This window comes from Lissotriton helveticus, chromosome 5_1 (genome assembly GCF_964261635.1).
Source record: "Lissotriton helveticus chromosome 5_1, aLisHel1.1, whole genome shotgun sequence".
Lineage (NCBI taxonomy): Eukaryota > Metazoa > Chordata > Amphibia > Caudata > Salamandridae > Lissotriton > Lissotriton helveticus.
The window spans coordinates 1,735,313,709-1,735,335,402 of record NC_136065.1 but is presented as its reverse complement, the minus strand read 5'-3'; the positions used below and the strand labels follow the sequence as shown (position 1 = coordinate 1,735,335,402).

Sequence of the window (21,694 nt, the reverse complement as noted above, 5' to 3'; positions counted from 1 at the left end):
TGATGAGCAACAACATTATTGGGTTATTAACACTGCTCCCGGTCTGTCAAAAGCGCTTTAATTCACATAATAAAACAAGCATTGGCATAGCCAATAGGTCTCGCCTTTGGGAGCTTATAAGTGTTTAGCCATGCAACAGTTGATGTTGTTGCACCAAGGATATTGTGCTGGATAACTAAACACTTATAAGGTCCCAAAGGCGAGACCTATTGGCTATGCCAATGCTTGTTTATTATTACTGTGGCCTGAAAGTCCCAGCATGCGCTGCTGGGGAAGTTCCCGGATTCCTTCCTATCTCTTTACATAGGTCAAATAATCACTAAAGTACAAACAAAAATACCTTACTAAAAAACAATGTAATTTGCAACGCCAGTAGCTCTAACTTGTACTAACGCGAGACTGATTGCATTGCAAATGCTTGTTTTTAATATTGCCTATAGAATTTCTTATTGTGATATCTCTTCACTTAGCGAGTCTATTCTACAACTACTTGATACTGGTGATTACTGAATACTTTCTTCAACCGTGCATGCAGACTGGCGACTACCTATTACTTCCACTATTTATTTGAGCAGCCGGCCACAGTCGATTTCATTGCTAGGAGTTGGGACATTGTCACGTGTGGAATATATCACTTGTTCAAGGCGCTGTATCAGATACTCGCCAAATCGAATTTGGATTTTACAACTTGAATCAATGACCTTCGTTTTGATTCACTGAGCCTTGAAGAGGTCACAAAAATGTTGTTTCTAGCTAAAATGGATGAAACTAATACTGCCATAAGAATGTGCCACATCATTTGCATTTTTTGCTGTATAATTAAGAAAACCTTGCGACCTAAAAAGCTCCTTGATGCTATGCAATGTTCTTAGCCCAGACAATGGTAAAGCTCTGCATTATCATGATGAAATATGCATTTCAAAACAAACTGAAATATTTTCCAGTTCACTGTGAAATTTTTGAAACCGGTTTTAAATCCAGTGCATGTTCAGCACTAAAAGCACTGCAAAACAGTCAAGAGTTGGTTTAGTTAGGTGTTTGAATTAACGGTGGGCGGAGAGCTCCGCTCCACCCGCGGAGTGTACGGAGTTTTGCCTACTCGCGTTCAACACAGAGAAGGCAAAACTCCATTCACTCCGCGGCAGAGCATTCCCAGTTTGGAGTTTTGGGCGATAACCTAATCTATTATGGGTGTTGTAGTCGTCTTTCAGTTTCACTGAACCAATTAGACTCACATCTGAAAATAATAATTTGTAGATGGAAAGTTCAGGACTGGAGTCCGGTGGTCACCCTAGAAATACCAGCTCTCAAAGACTTTCCTATGGGAGGTGAATAGAAAAAGTCAAGGACGCAACAGTAGTAGCAACAAATATTCTTTCACCAATGTTGGGGGCCATATTGGTACAGTTGTAATTTCATCTCTCAAAAAGGCAATTCTGAAAGCAGACCAAGAAATGAAAGAAAAGGTGCATCAATAAAGAAGAATTTGCCCAACGACCTGATTGGCTGATTACTCTTACTCATTTTATGGAACATCTCCCCATAAAAGAAGATTTTCTGAAAACCCTGATTAGGTGACTAGCACCTCAATTGTATTTGAAAGTATTATAAAAACATTATTTTACCTTTTTGATTGGTGCTAGTGCCTTCTCCTCCCAGCCACCCCCATGCACTGCACCAGTTCTGCATGGGGTAGGAGGTAAAGCCTGCCTTCTGTTGTCTAAAAATCAACAAAGAATTGACCATGTTGATTGAAGAAAGTTCTAGGAGGCAGGCAAGTAATCATCAACCTCCTCACTAACACATCCAGGGACACACAAACATCTACGTAATACACCTCAGCATCCCAAGCAACACATCCACTAAGAATAAAAGCTGTTCTCCTTGACCAACTTGACACACAACAACATATCAGAGAATTTATACACAACCTCTGCAACACTCAACATTATCTTCACATACATGGCATCTCCCCAATGCCAGCATCCAACACAAATGGATTTGACCAAGCACTTCGCCATCTACTTCCCCATTAACCAGTAATGTTCCTTTAAAGATTACCTAATCAACAAACTCAAACCAGATTAACACCAACCTAAATACTATGCAACCAATATCCAATAACTCATTCAAAGACTCTCTTAACAGCAGTCTGAAAGGCAACATCTATACACTAATGACATCATGATCCATAAACCCAAAACCTTCAACGTCAAAATAAACCAAAGAACTCGGGGCAGCAATCACTTCATCTTTAAACAAGGATACGAATGCCTGGAACTAAAAATACCTTTTCCCCGCATGAATAAAACATGGTTATGTCTGTACTATGAATCCATCATCACTGACGGCTGCAATAGATGAAGAGCCCTCTTCAAAGGAGACCAACACTGCCTACACTCTATTCTGAATGTGCCCACATCTCAGTCGATACAGAAATGTCACACTATCATTAATTGTTTCAAACAATAAACTGACAAGATCAGATAAAACCCAACAACACATCAATAACTGCAGTAACAGCCCAACTATATCTCAAATATTCGTCGCACCCTATCCAAATGGCTCAGCTTTGAAACATTTTCAAATGGAGGTCTCTGAGCTTTTAAAGAAACTATCTATAAAGACATTACCCCTTGACCATCCTAAAATAATTTAACAGAGAAGCACCTAAATCCCTCCTCAGCACAGGAGATGCCTCCTTTACACAATGTTGACACGTAAAATAGATCACCACCTCCCTACTGCTACACAAACACAAAACTGGTGTCAATAGAACAATCAACGTCTCATCACTTACCAACTAGTCATCAGAAAAAAATAGAGGAAAAGAAATTACCCCACCCTAAGGAAAAAAAACATTAATTTCCTCTTACCTGATTATATACATCAGGCATCAGCACCTATAACTGACCCATGACTTAGACAGGGAGTTCGAAGACAGGAACGCCTTTGGAGGACTAGCTGGGATCCGCGAGAGAGGGATAGTCACAAATCCCTCCTAAAGGAGTATAAAACTGAGGTGATAAGGACTGAGGTGATAAGGACTGAACAAGAGTATTTTACCTCGTTGATCTCCTCACTCTCCTCGCCGAAAGAGCTGTTTAAGATCGTAGACACGCTCACCTCTTTGAAAGTACCGGACCCCGTGGTTAGTTCACAGCGGCTCTGTGACGATGTTGCACAATTTTTCCAATCAAAAATTGTGGACATTTATTCGGCCTTAGAATCTCAGAGGTCGGCATTATCTTCCTCTCTGAGCGTTCCTGTCCCTCCATTAACATCTTCGGAGGAGATACCGTTAGGGTGTTTTTCCAGCTTCCCCCCCCTCTCCCTGAAGGAACTTGAAGTTCTCCTTTTGAAGACCAGGTCAGGGTCTCCTTTAGACCCGTGCCCTCTAAAACTTCTTAAACAATGCAAGGAGACTCTCTTGCCCTGGTTGCTAGAGATCATGAACAGGGCAATGAGAGAAGGGACTTTCCCGCCACAATGGAAAAGAGTGGTGGTTAAACCACTGTTAAAAAAGCCTACTTTGGACCCGGGCGTTCTTAAAAACTTCCGCCCCATTTCGCTGCTCCCAGCCCCAGCAAAGATGTTGGAAACCCACCTCAACCAGCATCTTGCTGCCTTCCTGGAAACCTCTGGCCTTTTAGATCACTCGCAGCATGGATTCCGGAGAGAGCACAGCACGGAGTCGGCCCTTACCATGGTGCTTGATAACATCCGTACCAGAGTGGACAAGGGCCTGACCACTCTCCTTATCCTATTAGATCTTACGGCTGCGTTTGATACCCTGTCTCCCTCAGTGTTAACATCTCGTCTGAGGGAGATAGGGGTGGAGGGGCCTGCACTTAGTCTGCTATCCTCCTTCCTTGGCCAGAGGGAACAGAGAGTTAAGCTGGGGGAGTTCCTATCTCCATCCCTCCCTGTGCAGTGTGGGGTCCCTCAGGGGTCGGCATTAGGTCCGACCCTTTTTAACATCTATGTGACCCCACTTGCCAGGCTTATTAGATCTTACGGGATGGAGGTAGTCTCCTATGCCGACGACACACAGATATTGATGTCTCTCGCCCAACCGGTCATCTCGGCTGCCTCCAATTTTAGACACTGCATGGAGGCAGTGGCTCAATGGATGATTTGCAATTCATTGAAGCTCAATGGCGAGAAGACAGAAATTCTGGTGTTCGGAGGCAAGGAGGATATCTGGTCGGCGGAATGGTGGCCTCCATCTCTGGGAGTGTGCCCTACACCCACTGTTTTGGCTAGGAACCTAGGAGTCATGATTGACCCTTATTTGGGGCTGGGCCAGCAAATAAGTAGGACCATTTCCACCTGCTGGGGCATAATAAACATCCTGAGGAATATAAAACATTACCTGTCCCCCCAAGCAAGAAAGCAAATAGTAGTTGCATTGATAGGCTCAAGACTAGATTATTGCAATGCCCTATACCTTGGCATTAACAAGAGTCTTATAATGCGACTCCAAATGGTGCAGAATGCAGCTGCAAAGTTCGTACTAGATCTTCCCAGGCAGGCCTCTGCTACAGCTGCCAGGAAAGCACTGCATTGGCTTCCAATCGAGGCCAGGATCTCATTCAAGTCCCTTTGCTTGATCTATGGGGCCCTGGCCTCGAACAAGTCAGGAGGCATAAGGGATCTGCTAAATCCTTATACCCCCTCCAGATCCCTGCGCTCGGCCAATAAAGCCTTGCTATCCATCCACCGTGTCCGTAGAGCTAGGTGGGGTGGCAGAGCCTTCTCAACTTTGGCCCCAAGGCTGTGGAACTCTCTGCCTTCTGATATTAAAACTCTTCCCTCAAAGCAAGCCTTTAGAAAGGCCCTTAAGACATCGCTGTTCGCCATAGCCTATCCTTAGCTTGGGTTCTGCCTTTTTGATTTTACTTTGTTAGGCGCCTTGATGCCTACGGGCTTAGTTGCGCGTTATAAATTTCATTTCATTCATTCATTCATTCATTCATTCATGACAATACAAAATCAAACCAACGTAGATTTACCATCAACTTTGACCTCCTTCTATTGTCGGCGGTTCTGCTTACAACGAGCTAAGGGAGACAAGAGATGGGCCCGCGCAACCTGCCGTAATCAGATCAGGTCGCGCGCGCGTTCACCATCTCCTGTCTCCCTTAGCTCGTACAGCACAGAGACACACGCACGCACACACACACACACACACACACACACACACACACACACACGCACACACACACACACATCCCCTCGCCCCCCCAGCAGTCATCGGGCTCTTTTTACACACACACACATACATACACACGCATACTCACGCGCGCACACGCACACACACACGCGCACACACACACGCGCGCACACACACACACACACACACACACACACACACACACGCGCGCACACACACACACACACTCTCTCTCGCACACACACACACACTCGCACACAGACACGCGCACACATTCCCCCTCACCGGGTTCTTTTCGCGTGTCCCTCTCTCCCTCGACAGCCAGCGGGTCATTCTCGGCAACAGGCGGGGCTCTCCACGAGCACGGAAGCCCCGCTAGCTGACACGCAAATCTTCTGGCTGGCTTCACGGGCACAGGAGCGCGGGGTAGGTTCCCGTCTGCTACCTGTATTTTTGCGGCCTCGTCCCAACACAGGTTGCCTGGCTTTCTGTTCAAGCCGGGCTGCGGCGGTGAGTTTTTTTCAATACTTAACTTGTTACATTTGTAATCAATATCGTGCTGTATATCATTATTTGCTAGTTGCGACCTGCTGTCAGTGTTAGGGAATGTTTGTTACTGTCAGTTTCCCTACATTTGAAGTGAACAATGAAGATTGGTCCAGAGACATCCTGCAAATCTCATAACTCTCGTTTGAAGTCCAGTATCAGGATGATCAAAACTGCGGGAGCTTCGAGACCTTTTGTTTGTTTAATTATTTAATTTTGCTCAGACAGGTGTAGAGCCACTTCTAAATCGTTCTGTTTATCAAGGCAAGCGACTCGGCAGAGTAAGGGAAATAAGAGATGACATGGGAAAAGAAGGATTTTAAGATAGGCTGAACATAAAAATGAGCACAAGTAAATACTTTTTTTTTTTAAACAAAGAGGTCTCCGAGCTCCGACTGAGATTGCACCTTAGGTTACACCCCATCAGACAGAGGCTTGTGAAGTGTACCATTATTTCAAAGGTGGTTGATGTATGTTGTGTTACTGTTTTCGATCTTCACGGTCTGTGAGAATATTCCACCTACAAAAGCACACCTTTAAATCGTATGACTGCGCACATGTAAACGATTGTAGAGTAAGTTTCATTTAACGTGTAATAGGTCTATTTACTCCATTCACTAAAACGAATTGAATAACAATAATTAAATAACTGAAACAAAAGCACTGATCTTTGGTGTTAAACAGAAGAGAGAATGATCCGTGGACTGAATGCATGTGCCTTTCCTCTGTAAATTCTAATAATTGAGATGCAGCGCACTGTAATTTGACATATTGCCATTCCAGAAACAGCCTCTTATGTATCTAGTGCGCAGAGATTTAGGCCCCTGCCCAAACAAACCTTTTATAAGCCTTCAACTACACTACAACTGTGAACTGCTACAACTGGTAAAACATTTTCCTTTAGAGGACACTTTGCAAAATATTACTTATAAAGCACTCGTTTTCACCAAAACTACTTACACCTCCCAAAGGCGAGACCTATTGGCTATGCCAATAGGTCTCAGACTTGCACGATGTGCAGTCAAATCCCAGCCTGTCCACCTGACCAAATTTTGGGGTCCATGGTGCATTATTTTACTTCACTGTGCGATATTCCTTAACCATTCAAGTTTAATAGCTCGGTTCAGTATAGGATCTGCACTCTACAAAAACCGGACTTCTGAATGGCTAATATAAAATAATCATGCTTGACAATTAATAATAACATAAACGTAGGCTATATAAAGGGAGACAATAACAGACGGAGACATTTTGTTACTAATGGCAGGTTCGTCAGATGTTCTTGAATGTTTAATAGTTAGAAAAAATATTACTTTCAATAGATGTTACTGAACTCCGTAATATAATCTAATATTTTTAAATGAGACACTGAAAAATGCTGGTGTCTCTTACAACCTTGGACACAGTCTGTGTTTAAATTTGCTTTCATTTGAAGCTGTCACCACTGTTCCGGCCTTTAGGTTTATAGGCTACTTAGATTCTTTGTCTCAGTAACACACTATCTTCTGCTTCCAAATGTGCAATGCTGTCTGCCTTAATAGTTCGCAAATGTATGCTGACCGTTATAAGCAAACTCTCATAATTGCCAAAAGCGCCTCATGTTCATATCCACGAACTATTTTGCCCTTCGATTTGTCATCCATAAAAGTTGACAGAAAAAAAAAAATATATATATATATGGCTTTTGATATATTTTTTTAAACGTTGGTTGTTTTGTTGGAGTTAAAATACAGTAACAAGGCTCCCTTAAACTCTTTTAGAAGTTTTAGTACCCAGAAATTTGCAAATGTTTGTGTAGTTTATGGACAATAGTAATTGCTTGCACTCTTAGCAGGCATCGAAAAATCATTAAAATGTTACAAGACCTGCAGGTCTAGTGACTTGAGTTTATGGGTCAAGAGCATTACAGTTAGGTAAAGTACATTTGTCTCAATCTGTGAGATCGTAGGCAAATTTTTTTTTCACAGTCTCCCTTTCTTCATTATCTCATACAAGAGCACCTTTAAATATGCACCTTAAAATACGTATATGCAGTTAGAGCTCTTGGTGTTAAAAATCACAATGGTTTTTACTTTTTTATACCATTGGCAATAGTGCTATACAAATATAATAACTCCACTGCAGATAAAAAACAAAAGTAAAAAACATTGTTAGTTTCAATGTCAACAGCTCTAACTTTTAACAAATGTGAGACCTATTGCATTGCAAATGCTTGTTAAAATGCATGTCACTAACTCCGTTATCACAGTACCAAGCTATCACTCAAACACAGAATTTAAGCACCAATTCTCTCCTACTTAAACTGTGCAAAACCGCATTCTACTAAACTCCAGCCCCATTCAGTGCACAGCTAAGTGACCCAGAGACAGAATGCTTGAAATTTATTAGAAAATGCCTCTAAACTGTTTTGAAAATCAGACATGATGCCTACCTATACATAATAAACCTTCTCCTATTAATTGCCATGCAGTCTGAAGTCCATAATCTTGGTGTTCTAATAACAAAAGTATTTATTGATAAAGACAACTAAAGCAAGAGTACTCACTGCTCGTTTCGTCAAGTCCCAGTTGTGGATGATCCTAGATGGAATAACCGAGACCTCATCCTGATGACATCTGTCACAGTAGTACAGACCAGAGAAGGCACACAGTTTACATTTCCCAAAGGAAAACCCAATCTGCTTGGGGCATGCTAAAAAACAAGACAAGACATACGTAAAACTCCAACACGTTAGGGCTTGTGGAACATTACTAATAAAGACTAGCTATTCCTATGATAGCAGAAAACCATTCTACACATTGTTGCCATGCTTTAACCCCTTCGGTGCTCATGACGGAACGGTTCCGTCATGAGCGTCGGTTGGCCTGTGCTCATGACGGAACCGTTCCGTCAAGAGTCCATAGGTTCTTTAGAACCTTCAGCACCGCAGCGGAATTCGCGCAGCATTGAAGGGGTTAAGATTCACTGTTGAACAGCAAGCATGGTGATGGGCTTCGCTACCTCTGGAGAAATACGGAGTATATAAAAAAAGTCTTTTTAGATAGGGTTCAACAGAGAGCATAGGAAAAAAGAGCTGCACATTCTCTTACATCACCTCCTTCTTGTACACCCTCTTACATCTAGGAACAATGTCTGAATCATTGTTTGATTAAACTGGAATGCTACAACATTAAGAGATTTCATAAAGAGTATGCAAGTATATTACTCTATTATGTAACATTGTAACAAATAAGATGCAGGTACATTTAGAAAGAACATCTTAAAATGTATATTGCTTAAGACAAACATTCCAAACATTTTCATAAAATGGTTGCAATCTGACAATTTATTGGGAATAGAAGACCCATTTCCAATGACCTCCACAGAAAATTAAAAGCTGTGCACAAAATATGTTGTAACCAGAAAATTGACCAGCTTAAATGACAATAAAGGAGGAAGGAGAGCTCTCTACCTGCGCACTTGAAGTTCTGTGAATCCAGTCCTTTCTCTGTGGGGATTGTAGTCAGAAACTGAAGCAGGCTATGTTCTTTTTTAGACAATTTTAAAACTGCCTGAGAGGTCTCATCCCTATCAAATCCATTTATCAAGGCACCATTTGTCGACTCCAAGTATGACTCTAACGCACATCGAATCATCTCTCGCCAAGACTTGGCTTCAGCAGCACTTTCTGCCTGCAGTTTTAAAGATGCCTTTGAGGTAAGGACGCGGAAAAAGGCCGGGCCTCCAAGGCTTGTGTCTGGAATTATATCCCGGATAGTTTCTATACCGTAGCTACAGAAGAGCATCTTTTTGTCTTCTTTTACTGTGAAGCATTGTAAGGCCTCTAATGACAAAGCAAACACAAATCTGTGCCAGGCTGTCCCTTGTTTCATGTAAAGAATTGATTCCTTGAAAGAATCCTGCTCTGCAGCCAGAGGGGAGGTCCAATCATAAACTACCTCTGGTGGCATCTTCAGGTCCAAAGTTGATTCATTACCCTCCATGATTTCTGAACGGTCGGGACACTGTAAAATTTCCCAAGGCTCTTCGTGCTGTGGACGACACTTGTGCAGAGCTTCTCGCAAACGATCCACCCAATCGTGGGCTTCATTGGGACCAGCAGCACGGAGGTATAGTTTCTTATCAGAGAAGAGCAGCTCAAACCGCCCTTCACTGTGAACCTTTCCCACAGACTCGCATCGCAGAAGAGAGCAGTTCTCAAAGCAGGTTCGGTCTTCTTCACTAATCAAAAGGCGTAACTCAAATGGAGACAATTCACAGAAGAACTCTCTCCATATCCCCATAGCTCCTCGCCGCTCCAAGCGTCCAAGCATCAGAAGTCCACGAAATGGATTGCTCAGCCCTAAAATAAAATTCATTAAACCATCATTATTGCCATACAGGATAATTGGAAATTTCTTCTGTTAGCTTCTTTGCACCTAAACATCTTTACCACTTACCACTAGCAAAAACACAAACCTAAAATATAAAGTTACTGTTAAAATTCACAGCAGTGTTTAGACGATCTCCGAGGGCAATAGTACCCAAGAATGCAAAAATATGTTGGTGGCACTGTTTTCTTACAGTGTAAACTATAGTAAAGTACACTTATTTTTATTTTATTAACTTTGTGCTTTTGAGCTATGTGGTACCAGAAATGTTATACCTTCTTGGTGGTGCATTTTCCTTTGCTGTGACTAAAGACTCAAGATAAACCACATTACAAAGTGGTCAACCAGGATGTGTAGTCTTTTTAAAAGAGTTCTACAGTAGATTACTACATCAAAAAAAGGTTCTCAAATAACCAGTGAGTGGTAGAATGAGATGGGCGGGAGCAGGATTTTCAGACAAATTCAGCTATAACCAAGAAATATTCTAGAGTCTTGAGAAGGCAGATTTACCATCAGAATTTTCAAACAGAGTTGAGAAGCAGAGTGGAAGTTCCATGGAGTAACATACAGAGTGACTTGTTTAACCCCTTCAGCGCTGATGACAAAGCCCAATTTCTTTTGGCGGCAGTCTTGTAAGTGGGTGGAATATATTTTGGAGGTAGGTAAATGGAATTCTGTGGGAGGCTATTCTAAACAATGTTCCATAATTAGTTCAGCTCTTGGTGGTAGTGTCTAATGAAAATTGTATCTGAAGGCATACACAGTAACATTTCCTAGGCCATTTAGCTAGATTGACAAATTTGAAAAAAATGTATCCATGCATCTCACCAATATCATTCCTACATTAAAGACCCACCTAATATCCTACTTTTAGCCACTGTGGAGAGTTTAATACCAACGACAAACAAAATGAAGTAGTCTAGAAGAGTTATTTCAATCCAATGTTTTGGGCTTAGGACCATTATTTTGCTACTTAACTGTACAAAGCTCCTGGCCATTCATGTACTATTCATAGAGAAAACTGATGAGATTCTGTGATTTGTAGGTAGATGAAGCGGACATTGGAAATTAGTCTCCTAGCTAAAATCAGGTGAGGAATCACACAAATGAACTTCTATATAGCAGGTTTACTATATTACCTGTAACTTCCCACTACGAGTGAGTGAGAGAGTATGTAGAAAAGGGACGATTCTGGTTACTTTCTAAAGACACAGGAGATGGCTTCAGCAATGGTGGTTATGAGATGCTTCCATTCAAGGTCTATGGACTGCATTGTCTGCTGCAATTTAAGATGCAGCATGTTTAATAGATTTGGTGTTTTGGCAGACAAGCTTAGATCATGATAATATTATATCATATACTACTTTGTGGCTTATGTATTTTGGGGGCTTTCCAAAGAAGCATTAGTAAATGAGACAGACAGGCTCGCCTAGTAAAGTAAACAAAAGTATTGAAGGGAAGTTAATGTAGTTCTTTTAAGAGCAAAGTAATGAAGAGCCGGGGGTTCGAGGGAGAATACCTAAGCAACTTTAGAATGACAAACTGATTTACACAAACGCTGCCCCCCTTTACTTATTGCACGAAATCGGGGATACCAGGCAGAGGGCCTTACAGTTATTGCTGCAACGGTCAGTGAGTAAAAGGGTGATGTAGTGTCCTTTGTTCTCTGCATTCATCATCTTGTTATGGTAGAGAAGGGTAGTTTCAGTTTGACGAGATCTTGGGATAACAAGGTAATTATGAATATGGGCATTAAGTGAGGTCCCAGCTTTGGGCAATGTGTCAGATGGAGTCTTTGGGGATTTCACTGAGGAACAATCCCTTTCTGCTAATGTGTTTAAGGTTGGCAAGGCCATGAAAGCAAGTGAGTCAGAGGAAAATAGAGCTTCAACCTAGGGTGCTGCCATTTCTAATGGAGCAAACTTCAGCAGAGTAAAAGCCGTCACTGCGAAAACTGAAAACACTAAAATCTAACCAGCATAGTTCCTGCAGACAGAAATTACATACCACTTACTATCAAAATGTGTCGGCGCCATGTACTTATTTGAAAAGGTTTGCTTTGTTTTTATTACTCCCGTTTGCATAGAACATACTCTGCTATCAACAGGGGATTGATCAGGCATTATAGTCAACGTCCAAAATGTTTCACACAGTTCTAAATAGTATAGTAAAAAATGCAAACTTCATACCTAAATACTTCCTTCCAAAGCAGCACTAAACTAAAATAATATAAATAAAATCCTGTAACAGTTCCATTAATCTCCCTGTTCTCCAAAGGAACCTACCTATTTGCCTGCGATGAACCACACTAAAACCTTTGCCTTCCTGACCAGAAGAAGATATTAGAGCCGGGGTACTTGGCTGCTCTGCATGAAGTAGAGACAACGTTTCTCCATTTAAAGCTTGTGCATCCATTGATGTCGGTGGCAGGCTTTCCTGAGTTTGCTCCATCGGAGTTGGCACATGTATATCATCTGCAGATATCCAACTTGTGCTTTTCTGTGGATGAAAAGCATAAAATGACAATATAATGACCACACTACTAAAAAACAAACATAAACAAATGCACAATACCACAAAGCAACAGTTTCTGTGACTATGTAAGAATGCATGACCAAATTGTGCATGTTAAGCAGGAGTTTGCACATGGCTTTAGGATCCCTTACAGAATTAAACATTTTTGGATGCCTTTGTTTACATTTCATAGCAAGAATTGTACAAGGATTCATATGTATCAAACATTTAGCAACTGATTATTTGCATTGAAATATTTCCATGTCTGTCTGTCTATATACATCTAGATGTAGACACATTTAGACATATGAACGTATATAAGATCTGGAAAGGTGAAAAGAAATTGGTTAACCTACTGGAATAGTTGCAGGTGGAGACGTATGCAACTTGTCACAGGAATGTTCTTGCTTACGATGTTTCTCAAGGCTGTTCACTGCCAAAGGCCTGGTTCTGCAAAGCTTCCTATGCGTAGGTTTTCTGCCTTCACTGGTGCTTTCCAAGTAGCAGTCACTAGATAAATTCAAGTTTGCAGTGACTTGCACTGTACTTTCATTCTTTGCGTCTCCTAATGGTTTTTTTGCATATACCAACTGTCCATTACTTGTACTGGGTTCTGGATCTGGACATCTTCCAATCTCTTCTATAAGATCTGTTTGGAGAGGCGGTGAGGAAAGTGTAAACAAAGTTGATGACCATTGTGGCTCAGAATCAGGAATATGCTGTGGTGCACTGGATAGCTCTCCTGTAGGATTAGAGGGTTGGCACACTTCATGGATTTCAATTTGTGGGCTAAACAAAGGGGAGCAAGAAGAAGGAAGGTTAAATTGGGGAAGCACTAATAAGAGATTTTCTAGTATTGATAGTGAATTACAAATTCCAAAATCATTCTCTTTGAAGACTATGAAGCATCTGAAGGGTTCTTTTTAAACCCATTTTCATCTAAATAGATTAGGAGGAGAAAGAAGATCCAGCATCGACAAAACAGAAACACACTTCTATAATACTTTGTTTTAGCAAACCTTTTAAATGAAAGGATATGTATCGGGGAAACAAGGCTTTGTCATCAATCATAGCATAGACATGTAGGGCACGCTAAAAACCTAACTAGAGAGGCAGCTAAGAGCTACGGTCACCTAATTAAAATAAGTGCATCTGCAACACCCTACGAAAGAGGAGCATACGGTCTGTCTTTTCTCAATTCTTCCACACCAACCAAAAACGTTTGGAAAAACTCTCCCACCCACCAACGCCCCTAGTAAGGCATTTCGGAAAGTTCAAAGGAGTCTTGTTGAAAGATCATATTATTATGGAAGGTTGGTATTTTTGGAGACACTGAGCCATAAAGTCTTCTATTTGTCTTTTTCCTCTGCCTTGGCTAAAGACTCAAAATAAACAACATTACAAAGTAATCAACCAGGATGTGTACAGACCACCCTGTGAAAAAGTGTCAAAGTCCTAATAAGCAGAAGCCACTCTACAGACCACACATCTCCGCAAACGAAATAAGACTACGATCTGTTCTGTAAAATAAATGTCTGAAGTGTCCAGGGGTGGGATAGTCACCCAAGGACCCTCGAAAAACGCTGTGATGATAAATTGGGTTATACAAATGCCAAATAACAATAACAACAAATAACAATGTATGTCACACAGAAGAGGAGAGATGTGGGCTCATTCGAGGAAAAAAGAAATAGCTTGTATTTAATTCTGTATCACTGAGATGTGTTACTGCTGTGTTTTCTGGATTTCTATTCAGAACCTGGCCTGGAAACAGACTTTCCAGAGCCTCTGGCTTTAAGGACTTAGTCAATGCATAAACATGAGCCAGAAACCCAGTGAATGGCAATTACTTGACAACCCACTGAGCATTAATTGACGGAGATGCACTCTAGGTAACGATCAATCCTGTGAAATTTGACAGGAATAATAACCAGTGGAACCTAAATCCTCTTTCATCATGAAAAGGAACACTCAAAAACAACAGTAAAGCAGGAGTACATTCATAATAATTAATTAAATACAAATCACTATCTTAGCACATACAATATGAACAGTAACTAATAAAAGAAGTAACAAGATAGTGGCATCTATGTTTACCAAGAGGGTGAATAATAAAGAAATATTGTAACATCATGGCATCATAAAGCCTCTTTACATTCATATCATCTACCCCTCCTTTCTCTCAGCTGACTAACATAAACATAGCCTACATACTGATGGAGCAGGGTTTTGTAAAAATAAAACCTGCTCGAATCTATACTCCCAAATTAAGTATGAACAGTAAGTAGATGTAGTAAAACTAACGGACACTGACAAACACAAGGAAATTGCTTTGCGCATGCCTGAATTTAACACATAATCACATAGAATTGTAATAACTTTTGTGAAACGAAGAAGTTGCACAAATAGTCTGCATCTGCATTATTATTTTTGGAAGTTGCATCCTGCTTTAAAGTAATAATTAATGCTGCTTTTACACTAAACATGTGCTAGGTAACATTAATGGGGAATAGTGAATGGTGGGTGGTAAACAGTGAAGGTTTCATGACCATATAATTAATAAATGTTCATTTTCGTATACTTTAGTGTGCTGAATGACCTTAGGTGACCTGACCCCAGGTCACTCCCCACGCTGCTCGTCTCTCCTCTAAGACCCGTGTGTCACCGAGGGTTCGCCGCTGGTGTGCCCCGGGTTTGCTTTGCCGCCTCCTCAGTATTTTTTTTCCACTTCTATTTGCTCGCCTGTATTATTTTGCTCACCTGTATTCTTAACTTGGCTTTTTAACTGTATTTACTGTGCCCTTGTGGATTGTTGGCGCTCTTTGTGCGCCCCTGCCCTCACTGCCCCCCCGCTCCCCGATTCCCGCCGCTGTTCCCCCGCGGCCCGCCCACTTTTTCCTTCTGTTTCCATGCACACCCGCCCATTGGCCACCCCGCTCCCGCCTCCCAGCTGCCCCTCCCTCCCACTTGGCCTCTTATGGAGGTCGCGCGGCAAAGGTGAGCGCGACCTAACCCCAGGTCACTCCCCACGCCGCTCGTCTCTCCTCTAGGACCCGTGTGTCACCGAGGGTTCGCCGCTGGTGTGCCCCGGGTTTGCTTTGCCTCCTCTCAGTATTTGTTTTTTCAACTTCTATTTGCTCGCCTGTATTATTTTGCTCGCCTGTATTAATTTGCTCACCTGTATTCTTAACTTGGTTTTTTAACTGTATTTACTGTGCCCTTGTGGATTGTTGGTGCTCCTTGAGCGCCCCTGCCCTCAGTGCCCCCCGCTCCCCAATTCCCGCCGCTGCTCCCCCCGGCCCCACCCACTTTTTCCTTCTGTTTCCCGGCACGCCCGCTCATTGGCCACCCCGCTCCCGCCTCCCAGCTGCCCCTCCCTCCCACTGCGCCTCTTATGGAGGTCATGCAGCGGCCGCCAGTGGACGCGCGCAGCGCCAGAACCCCTGGCCCCAGCCACTGCCAGGGAACCCGCCTGACGTACGACACCGCCACCCTCACCGCACTCAACCCAAGACGACCTGCCGCCTGCCACCGAGCCACCCCGAAACGCACCCACGGACCCTTCACCTGCCAAGCATGCAAATTCTCCTGCCTTCGAACTTGCACCCCATCCACCGAACACAGCAACGACAACAACAACCACCTCAAGTGCATCCTCCTCAACACCCGCTCCGTCCACAAACACGCCGTCGAACTCTGGGAACTCCTTGATACAACAACACCAGACGTCGCCTTCCTCACGGAAACCTGGATGAACGCCTCATCGACCCCCGACATTGCCATAGCCATCCCGGACGGCTACAAAATCACCCGCAAGGACCGCATCAACAAAACGGGAGGAGGAATCGCCATCATCCACAAGAACACCATCAGCATCACGACCAGCGCCGAAGACACACTCATCGCCGCCGAACACCTACACTTCCAGATTCACATCAACCCCCAGACCACCCTCAGAGGAACGCTCATCTACAGACCCCCGGGCCCACGGACACAATTCAGCGAAACCATCGCCGACTTCATCAGCCCGCATGCCCTAGCCTCACCAGAGTACATCCTCCTAGGAGACCAGAACTTCCACCCAGAGAAAAACAACGACAACAACACCACCACCCTGCTCGACAACCTCGCCAGCCACACAGTTGACCCAATCTTCTCTGCGAGCAGCCACATTGCCTTCAGCCACTCCATCGGAATACACTGGACCGACCACAGCTGCATCCACTTCACCTTCAAGAAGAGCACATCCCACCACCGCACGCCACAGATCCCCCGCAGGTGCTGGAGCAGAGTCACCACTGACCAGCTGACCACATCGCTAAGCCAGAACCCACCTGCCGACACCAACGACGCAGCAGACAACCTCACACAGTGGATCACCGACTGTGCCAACAACCGCGCTCCACTGAAGAAACCCCCAGGCAAGACCAGCAACAGAAAAACCTCATGGTTCACAGACGCACTCAAAACTGCAAAGAAATCATGCCGTACCCTCGAAAAAGCCTGGCGCCACAAACGAACATCAGAAAACATGACAGCCCTTAAAAGCGCCACCCGCGAATACCACCAGATGATCCGCATCACCAAAAGGACATCATTCAAAGAGCGGCTGGACAACAACTCCCACAACAGCAAGGAACTCTTCAGCATAGTCAAAGAGCTCTCCAACCCCAGCGCCAGCAACAACGACATCACACCGTCGCAGGACCTCTGCAACTCCCTCGCCTCTTTCTTCCACCGCAAGATCGCAGACATACACGACAGCTTCCGACCCCCGACGCCGCCCCCAGCCACCAAACCGTCCCCCACCACCAGTCTCAGCGCATGGGCGCCCATCAGCACTGAAGACACCACCCGCGTCATGAACACCATCCACTCCAGATCCCCCGCCGACCCATGCCCTCATCATATCTTCAACAAAGCTGACACCATCATCGCACCCCACCTCCGGAACATCATTAACAGCTCCTTCACATCAGGCACCTTCCCTGGAAGCTGGAAACACGCAGAAATCAACACCCTTCTGAAGAAACCAACAGCGGAACAAAAGACCTCAAGTACTTCCGCGCCATCCCTCTTCTCCCCTTCCCGGCCAAAGTCATCGAGAAGACCGTCAATAAACAGCTGTATGTATTCCTCGAAGCAAACAACTCGCTCGACCCATCCCAGTCCGGATTCCGAGCCAACCACAGCACCGAGACCGCCCTCCTCACAGCCACCGACGACATCAGGACCCTGATGGACAACTGAGAGACAGCCGCTCTCATCCTCCTAGACCTCTCGGCAGCCTTTGACACCGTCTGCCACCGCACCCTAACAACCCACCTCTTCAACTCTGGGATCTAAGGAAAGGCTCTAGACTGGATCACATCCTTCCTCTCCGACAGAACCCAGAGAGTCCGCCTCCCTCCCTTCCGCTCCGAGGCCGCCAAGATCATCTGCGGCGTCCTCCAGGGCTCATCACTCAGCCCAACCCTATTCAACATCTACATGAGCCCCCTCGCCACCATCGCACACAAACACAATATCAACATCATCTCCTACGCCGACGACACCCAACTGATACTCTCCCTCACCAAAGAGCCTCTCACCGCCAAAGCCAATTTCCAGGACGGAATGAAAGAGGTCGCAGAATGGATGAAGCACAGCCGACTAAATCTCAACTCGGACAAGACGGAGGTCCTCCTCCTCGGACAATCCCCATCCGCCTGGGATGACTCCTAGTGGCCCACGTCGCTGGGCACCGCACCGACACCCACGGACCACACTCGCAACCTGGGATTCATCCTGGACTCCTCCCTCACCATGACCAAGCAGGTCAACGCAGTCTCGTCCTCATGCTTCAACACCCTGCGCATGCTCCGAAAGATCTTCTGATGGATCCCCACCGAAACCAGGAAGACGGTCACCCAGGTCCTCGTCACCATTCGACTGGACTACAGGAACGCCCTATACGCAGGAACGACAGCCAAACTTCAGAAACGGCTTCAGCGCATACAGAACGCCTCCGCACGACTCATCCTCGACATCCCCTGCCACAACCACATATGCACCTGCACTGGCTCCCCGTCAGCAAGAGGTTCCCGGTTAGGCTGCTCACCCACGCACACAAAGCACTCGACAACAAGGGCCCCGAATACCTCAACAACCGCCTCTCGTTCTACACTCCCACCCGCCAGCTTCGCTCCACCAGCCTCGCCCTCGCCTCCGTCCAACGGATTCGCAGAACCACCACCGGAGGAAGATCATTCTCTTACCTGGCTGCGAAGACATGGAACTCCCTCCCCGCACACCTATGACTGACCCAGGACCATCTCACCTTCAGGAGACACCTCAAGACCTGGCTATTCGAGCAGGAGTGGCACCCCCCTCCAGTCAGCGCCTTGATACCCTCACAGGTGAGTAGCGCGCTCTACAAATGTATTGATTGATTGATTGAATGAGGCCACCACGTTCCTAACTTGACCAAAGTGGGAGGGGGGGAGCTCCGAAGAGTGATTCCGTTTTTGTCACGAGACAAGCAAGAAGTGCTGTGCACCGCAGATGACATGAAAGTGTGAAGGCCAAAGTGTCAGATGTCTGCCAAATACTGTACCCAAGCATGGGGCCGGAGATGTTCTCTGTGAATAACTTTAATTCATGAATGAAGAATGTAAAATGTGTAACTTATGTGGGGAGCATACTAATAAACTCAGATTCAGAGCATGGGAACTATCTTCCACAATAAAGTTGTTGAATAAAGGTGCAGTCATGGTGGTGTGACAACGCCACCTCCCCAGCCCACCAATCCCTGTGCGAGTTCGATTGTAGAATGCAACATTTGTGGGATAGACATGTCAATTTTAGACTATAACTAAGGTGCTTTTAGGGGTGTGGTTTAGAGCTTAGGCTGACAGAAGAGAAGTGGGGAGATGCGTCGGTTTCCATAGAGTTCTAGCTGTTCCTGACCTTTCCTGTTCTTGTCCTTATACCTTTTGTTCTCCGATTCCTTATTGGGGAACCCCTATCATCTCCTGGGCCCAGGGGGTGGTTTTTCCTACAGACCGATAGGTTTGTATTTAGCCTATATCATTCTCAGAATCTAAGAATTAATGTATGATGTCTTCGAATCTTTTGTCTCTTCACCTACCCACTCTGTCAATAATATATAGATGAACCTATTGTCACTTCAGCTATCCTTCCGTTAGGTATATTAAGTTTGACATAACTATTTGCTGAAACGTTTGCGCCTCTTACACTATCCACTCTTTCATGGCACAATGTCATTGCATAATGAGTGTGTATATTATGTATAATTTCTCTTTTCATGAGGTTCGATGATTGCAATTGTGACCTAATGCAACTGAGCATTGACCTTTAAAATTGAGATAAAATTCATTATTAACCTTACCAAGTGTCTGTAATTAATTGACTAAATGGTAGGTAAGTTAGTAATTATCATTGCCATCAACTATTCAAATACTTGGTCAATCGACCAAGTAGAAGGAAAGTTGATATCAAGATTAGTTATTTAACAAATGTCCCAATGGGATCTATAAAAATAATTATTTGATGGAATGAATAAATTGACCCCAGTGTGTCAGGAATACTGGGTGAATGTGCATGGGCCATTGTATTGATGTTGTTGAGTATCGATCCCTGATCAATTATTTTTTTTTATATTTCTTTTTATTAAAATAAACAAAGAAAACAGCAAGGTATCAATAAGTTACACAAAGCAGGTAGACTGTACAAGGGCGGACCATCATTATATAATCAACAGTATGAAAAGTATACGGATGGGGGGGGGGGAAGGAGAAAAAGGAGGCATCAAATAGGATATTTAGTCAGGATTAGGGGGAAAGCGGGAGATCAAGTACAACTGTCTCCGGTGGCACACATATCTCCTCTATATCGATTCCAGGGGGCCCACATTTTTTCCCATTTTCGGGGACGTCCCGAGCCACATATACAGTTTTTTTCCCTGAGCATACACCAATCCGTGTCATCCATCCAACCCTCAATAGTAGGAGGCCCCTGGGATCCCCACAACTGTGCAATATTACGTTTAGCAACCATTGCTCCCAAGGTCACCCATTGAGTTTGGGCCACATTATGATCGGTGCCACACCCGTAACCTCCCGAAGCACCTTGTGGATCCTACTCCAATAATCGGCAACTTCTCTACACTCCCAGATGATGTGCAGGAACGTGTCCAACTGGCTACAACCCCGCTTACACAGACCCTCCTCAGAAAAACCCATATGCACCAAACGGGGGCCCGTGATATACACTCTATGTAGTATTTTGAGTTGGACCAATCTAAGTCGGGCTGGAATCGCGACCTCCTTCGGAGAGGAGATCGCAGACTGCCAGTCTTCATCATCAAGTTCAAGGCCGTCACGGGTCCACTGATCTCGCAGTTGCAACAGAAGGTCTGCTCTATGGTTAATCAGTTTTTTATACACTGGGAAGATGGTACTATCCGGTATGTAACCATCCAAAACACGGTCCTCTAGCGGGGCAGACTCGGGTACCTCCTCCCCGCTGGGGAAGACCGAATTGAGCGCATGACGAATCTGAGCGTAACGGAAGTACTCTGTTCCTCCCAGCCTGAACTCGGCCTGCAGGGCCGCAAAGGACTTCACTTGCCCCTTGACCCAGAGATCACCCACCCTGGAGATACCAATGAGGTCCCACCTGTCAAATTCCTTCGTGTTCCACAGTTTACCAAGCCTATCTGATCCGAAAAGTGGGGTCGCCAAGGTCAAACGATCCTTCCACCCCCAACGCACTGGTGGCATCCTGCCAAACCCGCACAGCCGTCTGCGTCGGCCACGTCAGCGAACTCACTACCGATTTGGAATATAATGCACTGTAGTAATTGCCACCAGGGAGCAACCACCTGTCCATAGCAAAGCCTGGGTTTGACCCAGGACAATACGTACCGTGGATGATGGCATCCAACTGCGACGCCCAATAGTACTGCTTAATGTCGGGAAGAGCAATACCCCCGTCGTACCAGGGGAGCGTCAATTTGGCGAGTGCAATCCGGGGCCTACCATCCCACAACAATTTCCTCTGTAGACCCTCAACTATACGAAAGTAG

The 21,694-nt window shown here is 44.6% G+C and overlaps 1 protein-coding gene across 3 annotated transcripts in view; it reads right to left on the bottom strand.

The window, feature by feature from the left end:
- The window catches only part of PLEKHM1 (pleckstrin homology and RUN domain containing M1), a 247,449-nt gene that overhangs the window by 67,090 nt on the left and 158,665 nt on the right, over positions 1-21,694 (bottom strand). For all 3 annotated transcript variants that reach the window (XM_078645003.1, XM_078645004.1, XM_078645005.1), the window contains exons 5-8: positions 12,963-13,395; positions 12,378-12,591; positions 9,174-10,064; positions 8,268-8,413 (exon numbers count right to left, since the gene is read on the bottom strand). In XM_078645003.1, the coding sequence (XP_078501129.1) occupies positions 8,268-8,413; positions 9,174-10,064; positions 12,378-12,591; positions 12,963-13,395 (1,684 nt within the window). The remainder of the gene's footprint in view (positions 1-8,267; positions 8,414-9,173; positions 10,065-12,377; positions 12,592-12,962; positions 13,396-21,694) is intronic.